At 38.2% G+C, this 16,726-nt stretch overlaps 1 protein-coding gene and 1 long non-coding RNA gene across 2 annotated transcripts in view; both read right to left on the bottom strand.

The window, feature by feature from the left end:
• LOC309505547 (complement C2) overlaps nucleotides 1-16,726 on the bottom strand; it is a 53,978-nt gene that overhangs the window by 1,891 nt on the left and 35,361 nt on the right. Inside the window, exons 8-18 of the mRNA XM_082178946.1 lie at nucleotides 14,104-14,242; nucleotides 13,851-13,982; nucleotides 12,216-12,320; nucleotides 8,658-8,795; nucleotides 8,392-8,489; nucleotides 8,141-8,270; nucleotides 7,736-7,883; nucleotides 7,431-7,507; nucleotides 7,190-7,281; nucleotides 600-732; nucleotides 470-519 (exon numbers count right to left, since the gene is read on the bottom strand). Coding sequence (XP_082035072.1) covers nucleotides 470-519; nucleotides 600-732; nucleotides 7,190-7,281; nucleotides 7,431-7,507; nucleotides 7,736-7,883; nucleotides 8,141-8,270; nucleotides 8,392-8,489; nucleotides 8,658-8,795; nucleotides 12,216-12,320; nucleotides 13,851-13,982; nucleotides 14,104-14,242 — 1,242 coding nt within the window. The remainder of the gene's footprint in view (nucleotides 1-469; nucleotides 520-599; nucleotides 733-7,189; nucleotides 7,282-7,430; nucleotides 7,508-7,735; nucleotides 7,884-8,140; nucleotides 8,271-8,391; nucleotides 8,490-8,657; nucleotides 8,796-12,215; nucleotides 12,321-13,850; nucleotides 13,983-14,103; nucleotides 14,243-16,726) is intronic.
• Nucleotides 4,996-7,152, bottom strand: LOC309505581. Its single transcript, XR_014208495.1, has 2 exons — nucleotides 6,179-7,152; nucleotides 4,996-5,339 (listed from the first exon to the last, which is right to left on the bottom strand). It is a non-coding gene; the product is annotated as an uncharacterized lncRNA (long non-coding RNA).

The raw sequence follows: 16,726 nt of genomic DNA, 5'->3' as shown, positions 1-16,726 counted from the left end.
TACCTTAACAAAGTTTAGTTATTTGCTCTTCCCTCATATAAAAAAAAACAAACAAAAAAAAACAAACATATTTTGATGGTTTAAACGTTTGATGGTTCAGACATCACTTTTTGCCACTACTGTACATATTCACACTTATGGACATTGATCTCTCTAATTCACTTATCCTGGTGATAAATATTGTGTATATTGTAATATGAATATTTGAAGTATTTGAATATGAAGTGGAAATTCATCCTAGAAATTTCTTATTATTTGCCAGTGATATCAAGACATATTCTTTAAAAACACGTAATATTAACTTACATTATTTTGACTCAAGTAAAAGTATTATTAAGACCAAAAAAAAAAAAAAAAAAAAAAGAAAGAATAATTTTCGTTTTTTGCTGTGCACTTTAACTTCCACCCCACCCCTTTAACTTCTTTATCAAGGCGAAAGAAATTTGAAAATAAACTACAAAGCACTCACTTGAAAATATCGCATCCTCTTACGCAAAAAGAGAGCTCCTCCAGAATCCCCTGCAAAGAATTGCACTCATTATGTGTCATCTCAGTGTGTAGATATGAAGATATATATATAAAAATTTCTTCAATCAAACCTTTGCAAGTCATTTCATGTCTGATTGTGTCTGTTCCTCCAGTGCACATGAACCTGTCTGTTATCACTTCTGACAGTGATGCGCTGCTGTTTGCAGGGAAGGTGGATCTTGCTTTCTTTAAGCATTCACCTCTCTGTGGAAGAAAGTTTTATTATTTTGATATACATAATCGACTAAATTATGGGATGCACTGATTAATTAATCAAATGGATCACAACTAATCACATTACAAGTTAATTATTGTTTGTTTTATTTCCATTTTATTGAAGTCTATCACTGTTCAGTCCTACAAGTCTATTCACAAAGGATGTGTTCTTCCTGTCTTCCTGTTTTAATTGTTGGTTTATGTACAGTTGTGGCCAAAAGATTAGGCAGTGACAAATTCTGTGCTAAAGAAATCACTGCAAAGCTGAAGTTTGCTGCTTCAGTTTTTGCGGTGTTGATGCACATTGTTTCTAGATTATTGTGCGGAGGGATCAGATGCATTTTAAATAACTGCAAAAAGCATCACTTTATCACAAAACCCCAAAAATATGTCGGTTTGTTTCTTTGGCCCTGGCTTATAACATAATTTCACTAATCATATCAATAGCTCATGAGAAAGTGTGAACGTGTACAAGTCAGGTAAAATCAGTCTATCATTCTGATTGAATTATGAGAGCAAACTGATTGCATTAAAGGAAGGAAAGAAGTGCTTCCAATCATTGTGTTCTTGTGTTAGCAATGGTTGCCTACAAAAAAAGGCATCGCTTTGCATCAATATGGCCTCACATGCAAGGAAATTGCTGCAAAGAATATTGCACCTGAAAGAACCATTTACCAGATCATCGAGAACTTCAAGGAGAGAGGTTCGACTGTAGTGAAGAATGTTTCGGGATGTCCCAGAGTGTCCAGAAAGAGTAAATGGCTACGGAATCGTGTCACGGCCTGGTGTCCAGAAGAGCAGCAAAGAAGCCACTTCTCTCCACGACAAACATCAAGAACACTGAAATTCTGCAGGAGGTACAAGGTTTGGACAGCAGAAGACTAGTGCAAAGTTATTTTCTCAGATGAAGCTCACTTTGTTTGGGACATCTGGAAAATAGATTGTCTGGAGAAGAAAAGGTGAACGCTACCATGAGTCCCATGTCGTTCCAACAGCGAAACATCCTTAGGCCATCCATGTGTTGGGTTGCTTTTCATCTGAGGGAGTGGGCGCTTTCACAATTCTGCCCAAAAACGCTGTTTAATAAAGAATGGTATCAAAACGTCCTGCAAGAGAAACTTCTCCCAATGACAAATTTGGTGATGATCCGTGCATTTTCCAGCATGATGGAGCATTATGTCACAAGGCAAAAGTGATAATGAAGTGGCTCAGAGATCCTGGCAACTCCCTGGATCTTCATCCCATATGTTACGTCTAAGGACGTATTGTTTTTCTCTTGTGCATATGTTAAGTTCATTGCTATGTATTTTTGTGTATTGTTGCTTTTGCATTTTTCCCTCTCTATTTTATCTCTATGCTGATGTTCTTCAGGTTGTAGACACCTGTGCCTCATTTACTGATGGTCATCTGGCATCCATTGGTTTCTGCAAGAAGAGGGCCAGCACTAAAAGCACCCTAAAGTCACACAGCAAGCAGAGAGATTTTTGCTGCGTTCCAGTCCAAAATTGTCATGCCCTTCACTCGCTAACTTCCCTTCGTCTCGTTCACTCGGATGTACGTCATTGCGAGTGCCCACTACTGGCGGAAACTGCAATGGGCTGAACTGGAACGTCCTAAGCCCTTGATCACTTGGAATCAGCTGTGGAGTTGATTTATTATTTAAAATTTTTTTCCCTTTAATAATTTGTTTAATGCAGCATCCAAATGTTTATAGGTGTGTTTGGGTTGTTTTAAATTTAAAACATTATAATTAATATATCATAGAGTTGTCTGTGTGGTGGTGATTAGACGAGATATGTGGTGACGTCACAATCGTACTGCATTGTGGGACATATAGGTGCCTGAAGTGTACATTTGAAGTAGACTCGCTCCCTCGGTCAAAATCGAGGGAACGAGGGTCTGTCCATATAAACTTCCCTCGTCCACTTCACGAAGTGGAACGCACTTCAAAATGGCGGCAGGGATTCCCCCAAGGGGAAGTGCTTAGGGAAGTTCGCAAGTGCGTGTCTAAAAGTGGACTGGAACCAGTGTTAATTTTGTTGACGAATAATTTTCGTCATTATTTTCGTCAACGACATTTTTTCACAGACGAAAACGAGACGATAACTAAATAAAAACTAGTTTTGAATGACAAAAACTATGACGAAAATCTATTGACATTTTCGTCAACGAATAAAAACTAGACGAAAATGTTAGATAGTGACGATTTGGGAAGCGATCCAGTCTGATGTCCTGCATTTGTGGTAGATGCGCTCAATTGTCATAGACAGACAATTGTACTGTAACGTGATCTACCCAGCGGCACACGAGTTGGCATGCGCTGCATGTCTCATAAAACGTTAAAACATGTAAACGTCTGGGAGAATGAGTGGAGCAGACATGAAGATCTGAATAAGAGTGACGACACAAGAAAAGAGCTCTATTCGGTACGGTTTTCTGTGCGCACACACCCGACCCGAAGCGTGCAGCCATGCACATAGACACCTAGCCTATACAGCGCGCGAGTACAGAATTGAGCTCTCTTTCGTGTCTGAATGGACAAATACACACAAATATTATGTCTAAATTTCCGTTTTGGAGAGTATTCACGTAAATTATGTCGGTTATGTCTTAAACAGTTGTGAGTGTATCATATGTGCATCAGTGCAATTCTGTCATTGGACATGATCCGATATCTTAAAGTGACAGTGGGTAATAAACCTAATGCGGCCTGTGTCCTTAATATTGATCAAGCAACAAAAGAAAAAGAGAAAAGCATTCACTGCTCGTTAATAGCTTTAATAAGGATTAATTATATTTAATAAATAAATATGTCTGCTTGAAAGAATAGAGAATGATGTATGCAAGTAGTTATAAAGAATTCATATATCATTCATTGAAAAAAAGACTGTCTTCTACTTTAGGAAAAGTGGTTTTATTTAATTTTAAGATATTTTTTAAGTTACAGTAGTTAAATCTGTATCTGTATTGCACGTTCAAACTTTAAAATCATTCATATTAGCAGGTTAATATATGTTTTCTCCGGGAGTATATGGGTTTCGAAATTTTAGATAAATTCGAAATAAATGCATTTAAATTGAAACCCATTATATTTTAGTCGACTAAATCTACTGTAGATTTAGTCGACTAAAATCTTATTGTATTTCGTCGACTAAAACTAGACTAAAACTAAAACAATTCAGATGACTAAAATATGACTAAAACTAAATGGCATTTTAGTCAAAAGACTATGACTAAAACGAAATAAAAATTTGCTGTCAAAATTAACACTGACTGGAACGCAGCATTTGAGGTTTTTCCCCTTCCCATGTGGACTTCTTCTCTTCTGCCCCAGATCATTTGCCAATGTTTTTTTCTTTTTTTTTTCTTCTTCTGTAAATCAGTTAATATTAACTGTTAATTGAATTGAAGTTATTGTATTGGTTTTTGCTAGTGGTGGGCAGATTGAGGCTTAGTAAAACACTGAAAAAGTTGAAGCAAATGTGCCGAATTGTGCTTCGAAACAATCTGACACCCATCTCCACGGTGACCCCTAGTGGTCAGAACAGTGTAAATGCAACAAAAACCAGGGCCACATAAAAACACCTTTTACAAATCTATTGCAATTTTTGTATTGAAAGTAAAATCTTTCAAATGCAATTATCTAATCATCTAATAAGATTGTCAAGTGTCTATTTTATTTGATCAATTGACAGGGTTTGTTTTGTTTGTTCTATGAATGGCTCAGCTAAACAGGCCAATAAGACTATTAACTACCATTATTCATTTTAATTATACTAATGTCTAATTAAACGTCTACAAATGTATAAAACTGGTCAGAGATCAGGTAAAAACCCACAGACACTTGTTCATTTGTTCTCAGTGACTCCTCATATTAATGGGTTGACAGAGTTCATCGCCCCCAGCTGTGAACCATTGAAATTTCAAAGTGTTTCGAAACAGTTATGACATAATGAAGCCTCGTTTACTGAAATCACGTGACTCTGGCAGTTTGATACACGCTCCGGACCATTGATTCGAAACAAAATATTGGTAAAGGCTTCAAAGCTTCATGAAGCAGTGTTTTGAAATTGGCATCACTAGTTTTTGCTAAGAACGTGCACTGGTATGCCTTTTTTTTGTGTGCTGACAGTTCAAGTTGTTAAGTCTTTTGTTAGTTGAGTTATTTGGAAACCTGTAGGGAGGTGGGTGGGGTGAGAGGGAGACAGGGAAGTTTTGCTGTTTTTCTTTTAATTTTCTTTTTGTTATAGATCATTTAGAAGATTAAAATTTAGTTAGAATCTTTTTGTTTATTATTTTGGCCTTGCGCCCTCCTGAAGCTTTTGTTCCCTTTTTTTTCCTGTTTTAATAAATTACGCTTCAGCTTGTCCTTTGGTTGGCAGTGTTTCTTTCCTTAGCTGGGGCTGGAGATGATAAGTTCCCCATGGTCTCTCTCATCTCTTTGTTACATTTTCCCTTAACACCTAGACGTAAAAAGGGGAGATCGTAACACATAGAGAACCTGTGGTCAATCCTCAAAAGGTGACTGGACAAGTAGAAGCACAACTTCAAGCACTAATAATGTAAGAATGAATCACCATAAGTCAGGATTTGGCCTAGAGCAGTGGTTCCCAACCTTTTTTTGTCTGAGACCCCCTTTTTCCCAAGAAAATATTTTAGGGCCCCCCTTCACATTTAATGATATTTTCGCTCTTGTAAGCTTGCAGCAAGGATGACAAAATATGTTGTTTTCAAACAAACGGTATGTTTACTATAAACAGATATGTTTATGCACAAATAATAGCCTATAATATTGAAAATACAATAACAAAAACATTAGTAGGCCCTTTGTAATTTAAAAATGTAAGCCTAGGAGTGGCCTATACATTTGCCCTATTTTAAATGCAATAACAAAAATATCAGTATTCACACTTGTGTGTAGGTAAAAAAAGAATGAATATAGGCTATTACTAAATGACTTCTGTCTGGGGCCTCAATACTTGCATGTTATTTGTGAGGCTTTATCAATGTGAGGCTTTATTTTTTAGGCTTTTGGCGCTATAGCGAGCGATAATAAACTTGCGTTTATTAACAGAATAATGCGTCTTTCGGAAGAACATTGTAGCTGGAACTACTTCTCTCTCTCTGTTTGACTATGACGAGTCACGCAGGTACTGGGCTACTCCGCAGCGGCAGCGATCCGAACCAGGGTAAAATAGTCCCAATGTAAACACTTATTATAGGTGTACCATAGTGATTCAGGATGAGACAAAAACACGGTTTGGAAAATGGATTCATGATGAACTCGCTCATTATATACATTTTGAACAGAAAAAAGTTAAGGACTTTTATTTAATGCAAATTGCTCAAAACTTTTCAAAATATGACGCGACCCCCCACAGAGCTCGCTGAGGCCCCCTTGTGGGCCGCGACCCCCCTGTTGGGAACCGATGGCCTAGAAGATGATATCCAGCACACCATAGCGAATTTCAGAGGTTACGAAGAAGAAGGGTCAACACATATTCTTTGCATATGTTGAATGTTTTTGCCAATAAAACCGCTCTAAGACACACCATCTGCAGAGCCATACATGACAGCTTTTTCTGACTAGCAGCACCAGGCTAGCAGTTTCAGAGCTGTTGGATGCCTAACCCGCTCCTAACCTCACTGAAACTATAATCTCCTGCTTACCTGGTGCTGCGACTTTGAACGTGGCATGGTTGTTGGTGCCAGACGGGCTGATCTGAGTATTTCAGAAACTGCTGATCTACTGGGATTTTCATGCACAACCATCTCTAGGGTTTACAGAGAGAGAAAATAGTGAGCAGCAGTTCTGTGGGTGAAAATGCTTTGTTGATGCCAGAGGTCAGAGGTGAATGGCCTGACTGATTTGAGTTACAATAGTAACTGAAATAACCACTCGTTACAACCAAGGTCTGCAGAAGATCCTCTCTGAACGCACAACATGTGGAACCTCGAAGCAGAAGGCAAACTGGTGCCACTCTTGTTAGATGAGAACAGGAAACTGAGGCTACAATTCACACCGGCTCAATAAAACCTAAGAATAGAAGATTGGAAAACCATTGCCTGGTCTGCTAGTCTCGATTTCTGCTGTAACATTTAGATGGTAGGGTCAGAATTTGGTGTCAAAAACATGAAAGCATAGATTCATCCTGCCTTGTATCAACGGTTCAGGCTGTGGTGTGAGGGAAACTGGTTTCTTGAACACGAAAGTTTGGTTCACTAAACTGAATGCCACAGTCACCAGATCTCAATCCAAAAGAGGCCTTTTGGCATGTGTTGGCACGGAAGATTCGCATCATGGATTTGCAGCCGACAAATCAGCAACTGTGTGATGTGATCATGACAATATGGACCTGTTGTTTTTTGACTCATATACACTGCATTATCTAATAAAGGCACAACACATATTAAAGTGTTGTAATGTTGTAAGGACAGCACTCACCTTTGCACCACTATGTATGTGGGTGTCTGATCGACGAGTTCCCTGTCTGATGAAGTGAGCCGGAGTCTCCTCCAGGTGGAGCAGGGATCTCTCTGGTCATGCACACAAACATTCATTTCATCATAGAATTATTTTTTATCTTTTAGCTAAAGATTATGAGTTTGAGTGTGTTTTGAACTTTGATGTTATTCACTATAAATCTTCATAACAATATATTAATTGAATTTCATAAAAAACTCACTGTGCTCGTCACATGTAGAGTCTGGATCCATTCTGAGAGCCCGGTTTGATGATTTGGTACAAGGTAAACAAATGGGCCTGTGTAGAAAGGTATAGATGTAATGCATTTATTGGCAAGACAGAACTCCAAGGCAGTCTGCTTGTTAAGCCATGACATATTGAATACAAGTCTTTACTCCGTTTCAACTGAAAATACCATCTCAACAGCTGTTTATAAGCACTCTCTATTTATTCATAGCACATATTTAAGATAAAAAAAAAAACACCAGAATATTATGTCCAAGGGAAGGGGTAGTTGAATCTTACCTTGCCTTCAAAGATATCGTAATGTTTTCTCTCATCCTAACCAGAGCAATGTCGTAATCATAAAACTCATTTACATTCTTGTGCTTAAGGCCTTTCACATTAAACAGCGGATGAACAATCAACTCCATGGCTTTAACTTCACCATTACCTTTGTAAGAGAATTGAAGCAAAGTACATGTAGTTTAGCGTCTGTGCATGACAGGATAAAATCAGCATAAATTCAATTGACCCAATTTACTGTTCCTGGTCTAATTCATCGCTGCACATAATAATAAAAGAAATTCTTTCATAAACTTTCTTCGATTTGGCTTTGATTTTTAGCTGACTTTATAAGAGATTTTCTCTGAGTAGCATGAGTCCATAACATTATTCCATAACATTGTTGACAAAAGCAACAATTCTTACCATGGTGAACTGTTATGTCAGCAGAACTGGCAATTGATACAGATTCATCTGTATTCACCTTTATTAAGCAGTGTGCAGCTGTCAATACCATGCTCTTAGTCACTAGAGTCCCTCTGCATGTTTTAGCTCCCTGGATGAAAAAAAAAAAAAAAAAGGTAAAATATGATCTACCATCTGAAAGCAGTGCTTTTATAGAAGTTTTTATCTCAAGTTTTATTAAATTGTTAAACTCTTGATATGAATTTACCAACCCAGAGAACATCGACATGCCAAGGTCTGGTGTAAGTGGTTTCAGGCTTCTCTTCCTCTTGCTCTTGTGCCACTCCACACTTAGTCACAGCAGAATCACCTGATTTGTACAGTAAGGCACTATTATCAGTAAAGCTGCTTTGAAACAATATATCTGGAGAAAGATATTCAGATTGAAACTGAAAATAAACATATTAATTGTTCAGAGTCTCTGGACAACGATTTCAACTGGGGGACTCAAGAGGTTCTCTGATATCTGATTACTTACTGATCATTCGGTTGAACACATATCCCAGATGTTTATAGTCCTTTAAAATAAAAAAATGCAGCTCATCTTTCTTGGAAGAGGCAATGCTTGTGAGATCTTTCTTGTTAACTTCTCCTTTGACAGCAAACACATACACGTCTGTAAAACATAAACGCACACAACTGGTGAAACTAAGAAAAAAAATCATTAATTGCTTGATAAACTGATAAACTGGCTTGCTTACACTACCTACATTTGTGGTCAGAATTATTGGCACCCCTGGTAAATATGATCAAATATGGCTGTAAAAATAAATCTGCATTGTTTATCCTTTTGATCTTTCATTCAAAAAAATTTGCAAAAAATCTAACATTTCATTGCAGGAAAAGAATTGAAAGTGAGGAGTAAATCACATTATGAAGTAAATTATTTTCTCCAAAACAAGTTGGCTATAATTATTGGCAACCTTTTATTGTTGCCAATAAACCTTTTTATTTTATGTAACATCCTTTTGCCAAGATAACAGCTCCCCCATAAAGAATTTCACCTGATCCTTCAGATTCCCAGCTCCATGTTGTTGTTTCTACTCTCCCGTTCACCCCACTCATTTTCTATAGTGATCTGAGGCCTCATTTATAAAATTTTGCGTAGGATTTGCATCAGAAATGGCGCACGGATGAAACATAGGATCGGATTTATAAAACCATGCGCACGCACATCCTCCGCAGTTTTCCCTTAATAAATCACAATCAATTCTAAATGTAGCGCAGCTTTTGCAGCTTCATGTCACGCCCATAGTTGCCCATAAATAGTCCGTGAAACGCCCACAAGTTAATATTCATCGATTGCGAAATCATGGCAAACACAGAGAGGAAAACGAAGAAACGTAACTTTCATTACGTCATTACGCATTGTGATGGCATCATGGCATATTATTAGCATCCATTTGATTGCATCTGACAAGCTACAGATGTGTTATGAGGATGAATTGCATAACATGCCAATATTATTGCAGGACATATTTCACTTTTCTTTTTGCAAATATGTGTTCATTTGCATTTCTGTTATAATCTTCGTTTGATTTTGTACAATTTACACTGCAGATCGATCAGACGGGTGTTTGTGTAGGCTGCACACCTAAGACTTGCTTTGTGAAGTCTTCATGTTATTTATGAGAGGCAGTATTGCCATTTCTTTTACACAACGGTCTACACTTTCACACACTTTCACGTGTTTCTTCCCTCTGCCGACGGTGTCACCATTTCTCATTTCACCCGTTTGTGTGCGTACGCCTGGGTCAGAGTTTGCGTGAAGGACCACACATTTTCCCGTCAAGTTTGCTTTTTATAAATACCAATTATTGCGTAGAGAGCGGCGTACGCCTTCTTTTGTGCGTACGCAACGTTTATAAATGAGGCCCCAGGTCAGGGGATTGGGATGGTTATGGCAGAAGCTTCATATTATGCTCAGTGTTGATGATGATGTTTATTTTGGATTATTATCCTGATCAAAGATCCAACCACGGCCCGTTATAAGATTTCCAGCAGAGACTGTTAGGTTTAGATTTTTTTATCTGTTGGTATTTGCTAGAATCCATGAAAAAAAAAAAAAAAAGGCCAACATTAAAGATCCAACAACATATTTAACCGTAGGCATGGGATACTTTTTATTCCTGTTTTCACCAAACCCATCTGGTGAGTTTGCTTCCCAAATACAATTTTTTTTCAGTTTCATCTGACCATAGAATCTGGTCACTTTTGAAGTTCCAGTCGTGTCTGACAACTGAATATGCTGGATTTTTTTTTTTTTTTTTTACCCTCGAAACAACATGTGGGGATGTAGGGGTTGTTTGATCTTTTTTGGGGGGGCTTTCTGACCCTAAGACTTAACTAATCTCTGGAATTCTCTATCTGTGATCCTTGGAGAGTCTTTGGCCACTCAAACTCTTGTATTAGGATGATATAGACAAACGTCCTTTTCCAGGCAGCTTTTGCTTTAGCTATTTTCTTACATCCACTTTCTATTTCGTGATGCTCAACAATCTTTTGCTGCACATCAGAACTATATTCTTTTGTTTTACTCATTGTGATGGATGACTAAGGGAATTTCCCTTATGTAAACTCGATATCATAGCTAGACAATTTCATGCTCATAGTCACCCTGGTGTTGCAAACATGTAAATATTAATGGGAATATACTTCAGAGATATTTTACTCATAAAAAAAAAAATCTTGGAGTGCCAATAATTGTGTCCAACATTTTTGGGAGAAATACACTTATTTCACAATGTGATCCAATCTGCCAATTGCTCAATCTGATTGAACAGCCTTCATGTAAACACCTGATATGATTAAGATCGATCTGAATGAAATTTCGATTTTCGGTGGTGTAAGCCTTAAATAATCTGATCAGTAGAACAAAAACTTAGCATGTGAATATGAATATCTTCTCAATCGGATTCAAGAATAGCTTGCACACATGCACAGCATGTTTACCAGAGCACTTCTATAATAATATCTATATTTAAATACTTTTTACGTCTTACAAACAGGCATATATTTATTTACATCTTACAAATTGGTCAGTTAAGGAGACTGAAATGTTTTTTTTGCTAAAAAAAATCTCTTCTGACAGCTTTCAGCTTTCCTTTCAGGCATGTCTTCAAGTCAAAAACAACACTTATACTAACTGTGATATAATAGCTGTGGCATTCTCTGAACGTGGAGACTGGGCACTGTGTTTGTGCTGAAGTTTTGTTAAGGATGTATAAATGCACATGTAAATGCAAATGTGAATCGGATTGCAACGTTTAGAGTTGTTATAAACAGAAATAGAAATTGGATTGGATTAATTCAGATTAATGAAAATTTGTGCATGTAAAATATTACTACTAACCTACTGTGGTATGTGTAGGGAAATGCTACACATCAAATTCAAATAAAAAGGGTAGGGTAAAGGTGGACATGAATGGACATGAAACCCTAAACTTGTTTGTGTCACACATCACAGAAACCAATGTTAGCATCTGTACATTTGTAGGATAAAACTTGTTAATTTTGAGCTTTTCTTTTGCTTCAGGGTCTTTAGGGTTTAATATATTCATTGTGTCAATGTCACAGAATGAGTGTCTCTTCCATGAACCCAGAGTTTTTGAAAAAGAATAGCATATGGCACTGGGGTAAGACAGAATCCTACGGGAGCAGAAATGAATATCCATGTCCTGTTCATGTTGGTTTTTCTGGGTGGTGTAACAGCCAAAACTATATATTTGCATGCATCTCATTATTGTGCGGTGGGCCCTTTAAGAGACTGATCACTTCACTCATAACGTGCACTGCTGTGCTGATGACGTAAGCAGAAAAATTCGAACATACTTTTGGAGAAGTGGATGGGAGCAGGACATAATTTTGTGGGAGTGGGGCTGAAAAACACACCCCTCCTCAGACAAGAAGATATTTGTCCAGTTTTAATGATTCGAAATAAACTGAAATTTGAGAAATTATTGCATGAGAGGAAAAACAGGGTTAATATCAAAATGAGTCTGATAAGGTAAGACATGTAAACTTTTACGAGACGAACCCAGGAGCTCCTCATGTGTGTGGTCTACACTGCTGGGTTTGTAGCCGAATAAGTTCCGGATCTTAGCTAACATGGTTTGTGGGTTGGGTCCCATATTTGAGTGGCCTGGATATACACAAAAACAAAAGCAAAATTAGTACATCAATAAATGAGCTTCAGAATTATTCACAACCTTTGAGCTTAAAATGCCTGTTATACTTTTTTAACATACAGTATCTGCAATAATGATGAGCTTGTATTTAGGAATATTGAGGGCTTGTACAGTAGTTAAATATGTAATGTTATAGTTTATTTAAAATGAAAATTCTGTTGTCATTTACTTACAACACAAAATATGATATTGTATGAATAATTTGTGGAACAAAAAAAGGAGACATTTTGAATTTTTTTATATATTAACAGTCAGTGGAGTCAAAAGATGTTTGGAAATCCCCCTTTTTATGTTCCCCATAAGTAAGAAAGTCACAGAGTGTATAAAGACCTTAGTTAATGAACCGTTATGTTTTTATTAGCTTAGAATGAGCCATTTCTCTCCACACACACACCGGGTCCGCTTACATCGACATGTTTCTACAGGAGCCCTAAACGGACAAATGCGTTTCGTCACTATGTTGTTCTTCGTGCAAAGAAGCGAGCTAAAGTCAGCGAATAAAACACTGACACAATAATGTTCAAGTAACAATAATATTCGCAATAACAAATCGTTTTACTGAATAATTAAGTAAGCCTAATTTCTTAATGTATCTTTGTAAAGAAACCTCATTGATAAACTGTCTCAGACGACGACATCATTTCCTGTCGACCACCGTAACTTCTGTTGGGTGCAATTCGCAACCTCACCACTAGATGCCGCTAAAAATGACACAGTGCAGCTTTAAAGGCACACTATGCAGTTTCCGTTTTTCTCAAACAGCGCCCCCTAGAGTCACTGTGGAGTACTTGTATTTAACGTTACCGTCGTAAATACCACTCACGCAGAGCCGTCTCTGCACTCTTCCGACCGCGCTTTCTTCGTTTTCTTCGTCGACTCTGTCATGATTCACGTCTGAAATGCGTGCTAGTGTCTTCCAGAGAGGCTGCTTCATATGTTATTGATGTATGTGACGTTGTGCCGTAAAGCAAGTCGTGATCCTCTCAAGATTTGTCGGGGCGCCACCTCTCAAACCTGCATTGCTGGCTTTGCTATCGGAATGATTCGTTAGGGTTCAACATGTCCTACAGCTGTGTCTCATTTTAAAGGCTGTGCCCTCCAGAGGTCACATTTGTCAGTCACATACATCATTGAGGATGACTCTTTTCAGAAAAATGACCATTATAAAACTGATTGTTATTCCTTGTGAGGCGTACATTTCTTACATTTGAATTAAATGGTTATTTTTCTGAAATGAGGCATCCTTGTTGACACAGTATGTAGCTGACAAATGTATGAGCCCTGGTCCTTGTAGACCCCCATCACTGCATTTTGCTATGTCTTCCTAGAGAAGCACTGCCATAGACTGCCGCATCTACAGAAATATGTGTATAAGTGTGTGTGTATACAGTTTGTGTGTGTGAGTGTGAATGTCAATGTCCCAGGTCAGACACAAAAGTAAAGCCACCCTTTAGCCTCACTCTTCTCATTTTGGTCAGTCTTACCATCAGTTGCAATGATAACGACGTTCTGAGTCTCATTGAACTGATTTCTTTTGGTCTCCTTGAGGAAAGCAAGCTGACTGTACACCCTTTCTAGGGCTTTATACAGATTGGTGCCTCTCTTACTTTCATGGCCTGAAATGAAATTTAAGTTAATTACATAAAACTGAAAACTGGAGTTAGAAAGCTACAATAAAGATGTAGTAAAACACATGGCTCAAAATTTTAAAAACAAACATTTGTACAATGAACATACTTTCGTAGTTAAAATCCTCTAATTTCCTCAAGATATAATGCACATCTTGACTCTCGATGCTTGTAATGGACACTATTTCTTTGGGCTCACTGGCATATGAGATTATCTCAAACTTCATGTGGACTTCGTAGCTATCCAGCTGGAAGATGAACAAAATTGCACAGCAATTTATTTTTGCACAAGAATTCATTTTGATTCAAACACATGATGGCTGTTTTATGCTTTAGAATTAGTCATTTAATTATTAATCTTATTTTATTGTGCTGTATTATTGCTAATATGTTTAATTGTTGTAATTTATCATTATTATAATGTATATTCATGTTTATGTTACTGTTTATTTTATAGAAAACCACAACCATACAAACCAGTCTGTTGAGTGGTGACTATAAATGGGTTATTCCCGTCGTATTCATATGCTTTGTTGTCTGAAAGAATAGGAATCACGGAGGACACCCAATGTATTCTTGTCTATTTATTGGTGAAATCTTATTAAAGTTACAAGTTTTAATAAAATGCCTCCCATTCATTGACAACTATATTCACTGCGCCAAACAACAATCACTGCAACATCTAGATAATCAGCTTGCTGGAATTTCAGTCAGTACATGCTATTTTTTTGCTATGTATGAAACATACAATACGCTTTAAATGATTATTCATAAATGTACTTAACGTCAAGACAAGACGATGTAGCTGTTGTGGAAAAAATACTAAAGAATACCAGTCACAGCAGCAGTCGTTCTTCTCTCTGCCACGTTTAAAGTTTATAGGAGGATCTTTGTTGACATCTTTGTACGCATGCGCGAGTGGTTGTGTGGCAACAAAACAAACAGTATTGCGGGCAGTAAAGACGCGACGAGCATTTTCAAGAGAGTTAGCGGGCGAAATCCACAATATATAAGCACTTTAACATCTGAAGACCGGAGGAGGTTTGGAGAGAAGCTCAAAATTTGTATTGGTGACAAAATCGAAGTTATTCAAAGCCCATATGAGATCTGGGATGACAAAAAAACGTTGGTCCGACTTGCCCGTGTCTTGGCCACCAATCTGCTGGGGAGACATTTATTCTTATTTAATAGAAACCCCTGGACCCTTCACTCATGAAAGATTAAAGGCTTTCAAAAGTCTGGAGGCCTATGATTATTTTGTTTTTTCGAAAAGTTGGGCCGATCTTTTCTGCCAAACAGAAAGCAGTGATCGTGCTAAAAGCAGAGGTTAGAACAGCCTTTTCTTTTGCTTTTAAGTTTTGCGATCCAGAATAGCCCATTTTGATGTGAGGAACATAGTCTGGGTGCTGTGGATCGCGGTTTGGGACACCTGAATCAGAACGCGAAAACATATGACTCGGTTGATTTGACTCAGTTTTATTTATTTTTTTATTCAATCTTCTATAAATACATAGTCACTAAGACTTAGGCCTACCATGAACAAAATGAGCCTCACAAACTCGATCAGTAACGTTAGCTGCAGGAATCCAGGCTTTCTTCGGAGCGTCCAGGTTCAATCGCCTAATTGCACGCAACCATTTCTTTCGTTTTTCGCGATCCTTTTCGGAGGGAATTCGAAAAAACTTTTTATCAGGCCCCCAACGAGCCGTACTCGACCACACAGCAAGAGTGAACCATCCTCTTCTCTAAATCCTCCTCCAAACGTGCAAAACAATCAAATTACAGGTATCTAGCGGTGTTTCCTGCCACACGATTCCCATGATGCAACGCGACAAACATAAACAATGACGTCACAAAAGATCCGCCTATTGCCTGCCCAACTCGGAAACTCAGATATCAAAATGATCTCAGTTTCCCAGTAGTACGACCAGTGGCGGTTCTACATTGAATTACACCCTGGGCGAGACCCCTTTCGAGACCCTTTTCGTTTCTAAATTGGGCACCTGATGGCTTTGACCTTTCTTGTCCATCTCTTATTTGGCACTCGACATCGACAATCAACAGATCCCCTGATCCCCCCATAACTGTCACTCACGCTCACGAGTGACGACCAGAAGTCAAGACTAAACCAATTCACCTTGGTGGTGGTGACCAAGTAATCGTTTTGTATTACCTATTTTTATTAGCCATTCAGACCATTCAGAAAAACAAAAATGTGCAGGAAATATAGAGGCCCGTATTTATAATATTATGAATGAAATGTGCGTTATCTGGAAGAAAGTCGAGGTGTGACTGATAACTTCGATAACTATATGGATCCCCCCCCCCCCTTGTCCGTTCCATTTGGGAGAGACCCAGAGGTGAACTGTCATCCGCGCCCGCGCCTCCGCGCCCCCTCCCCTTTCCCCTTCTCAAACAAACAGCTTCTGTGCACGGCATCTTCTCAGCAAGCAGGGGGCGCAAATTTGGCAATTCCCCACACAGTGAAATGATAGATAATAGAAAACCGCTTCGCGGCGCAGATTTGTATTTTTTTTTCTGCTCGTGCCGGCGGTGCCGCCCCCCAAAAAATGACGCACCGGGCGATTGCCAGGTTCGCCCGTGCCTAAAACCGCTACTGAGTACGACTTGAGAGGGCATTCATGTCCAATTCCTGACTAGGAAACTCATATTTATGATAATTCCAATAGCATGTGAAGTCAGCATAAAGCCTGAGTTTTGTCAACTCAAAT

The sequence above is a fragment of the Leuciscus leuciscus genome (assembly GCF_965113295.1).
Source record: "Leuciscus leuciscus genome assembly, chromosome: 9".
Taxonomy (NCBI): Eukaryota; Metazoa; Chordata; class Actinopteri; order Cypriniformes; family Leuciscidae; genus Leuciscus; species Leuciscus leuciscus.
This window is presented reverse-complemented; position numbering and strand designations above follow the sequence as displayed.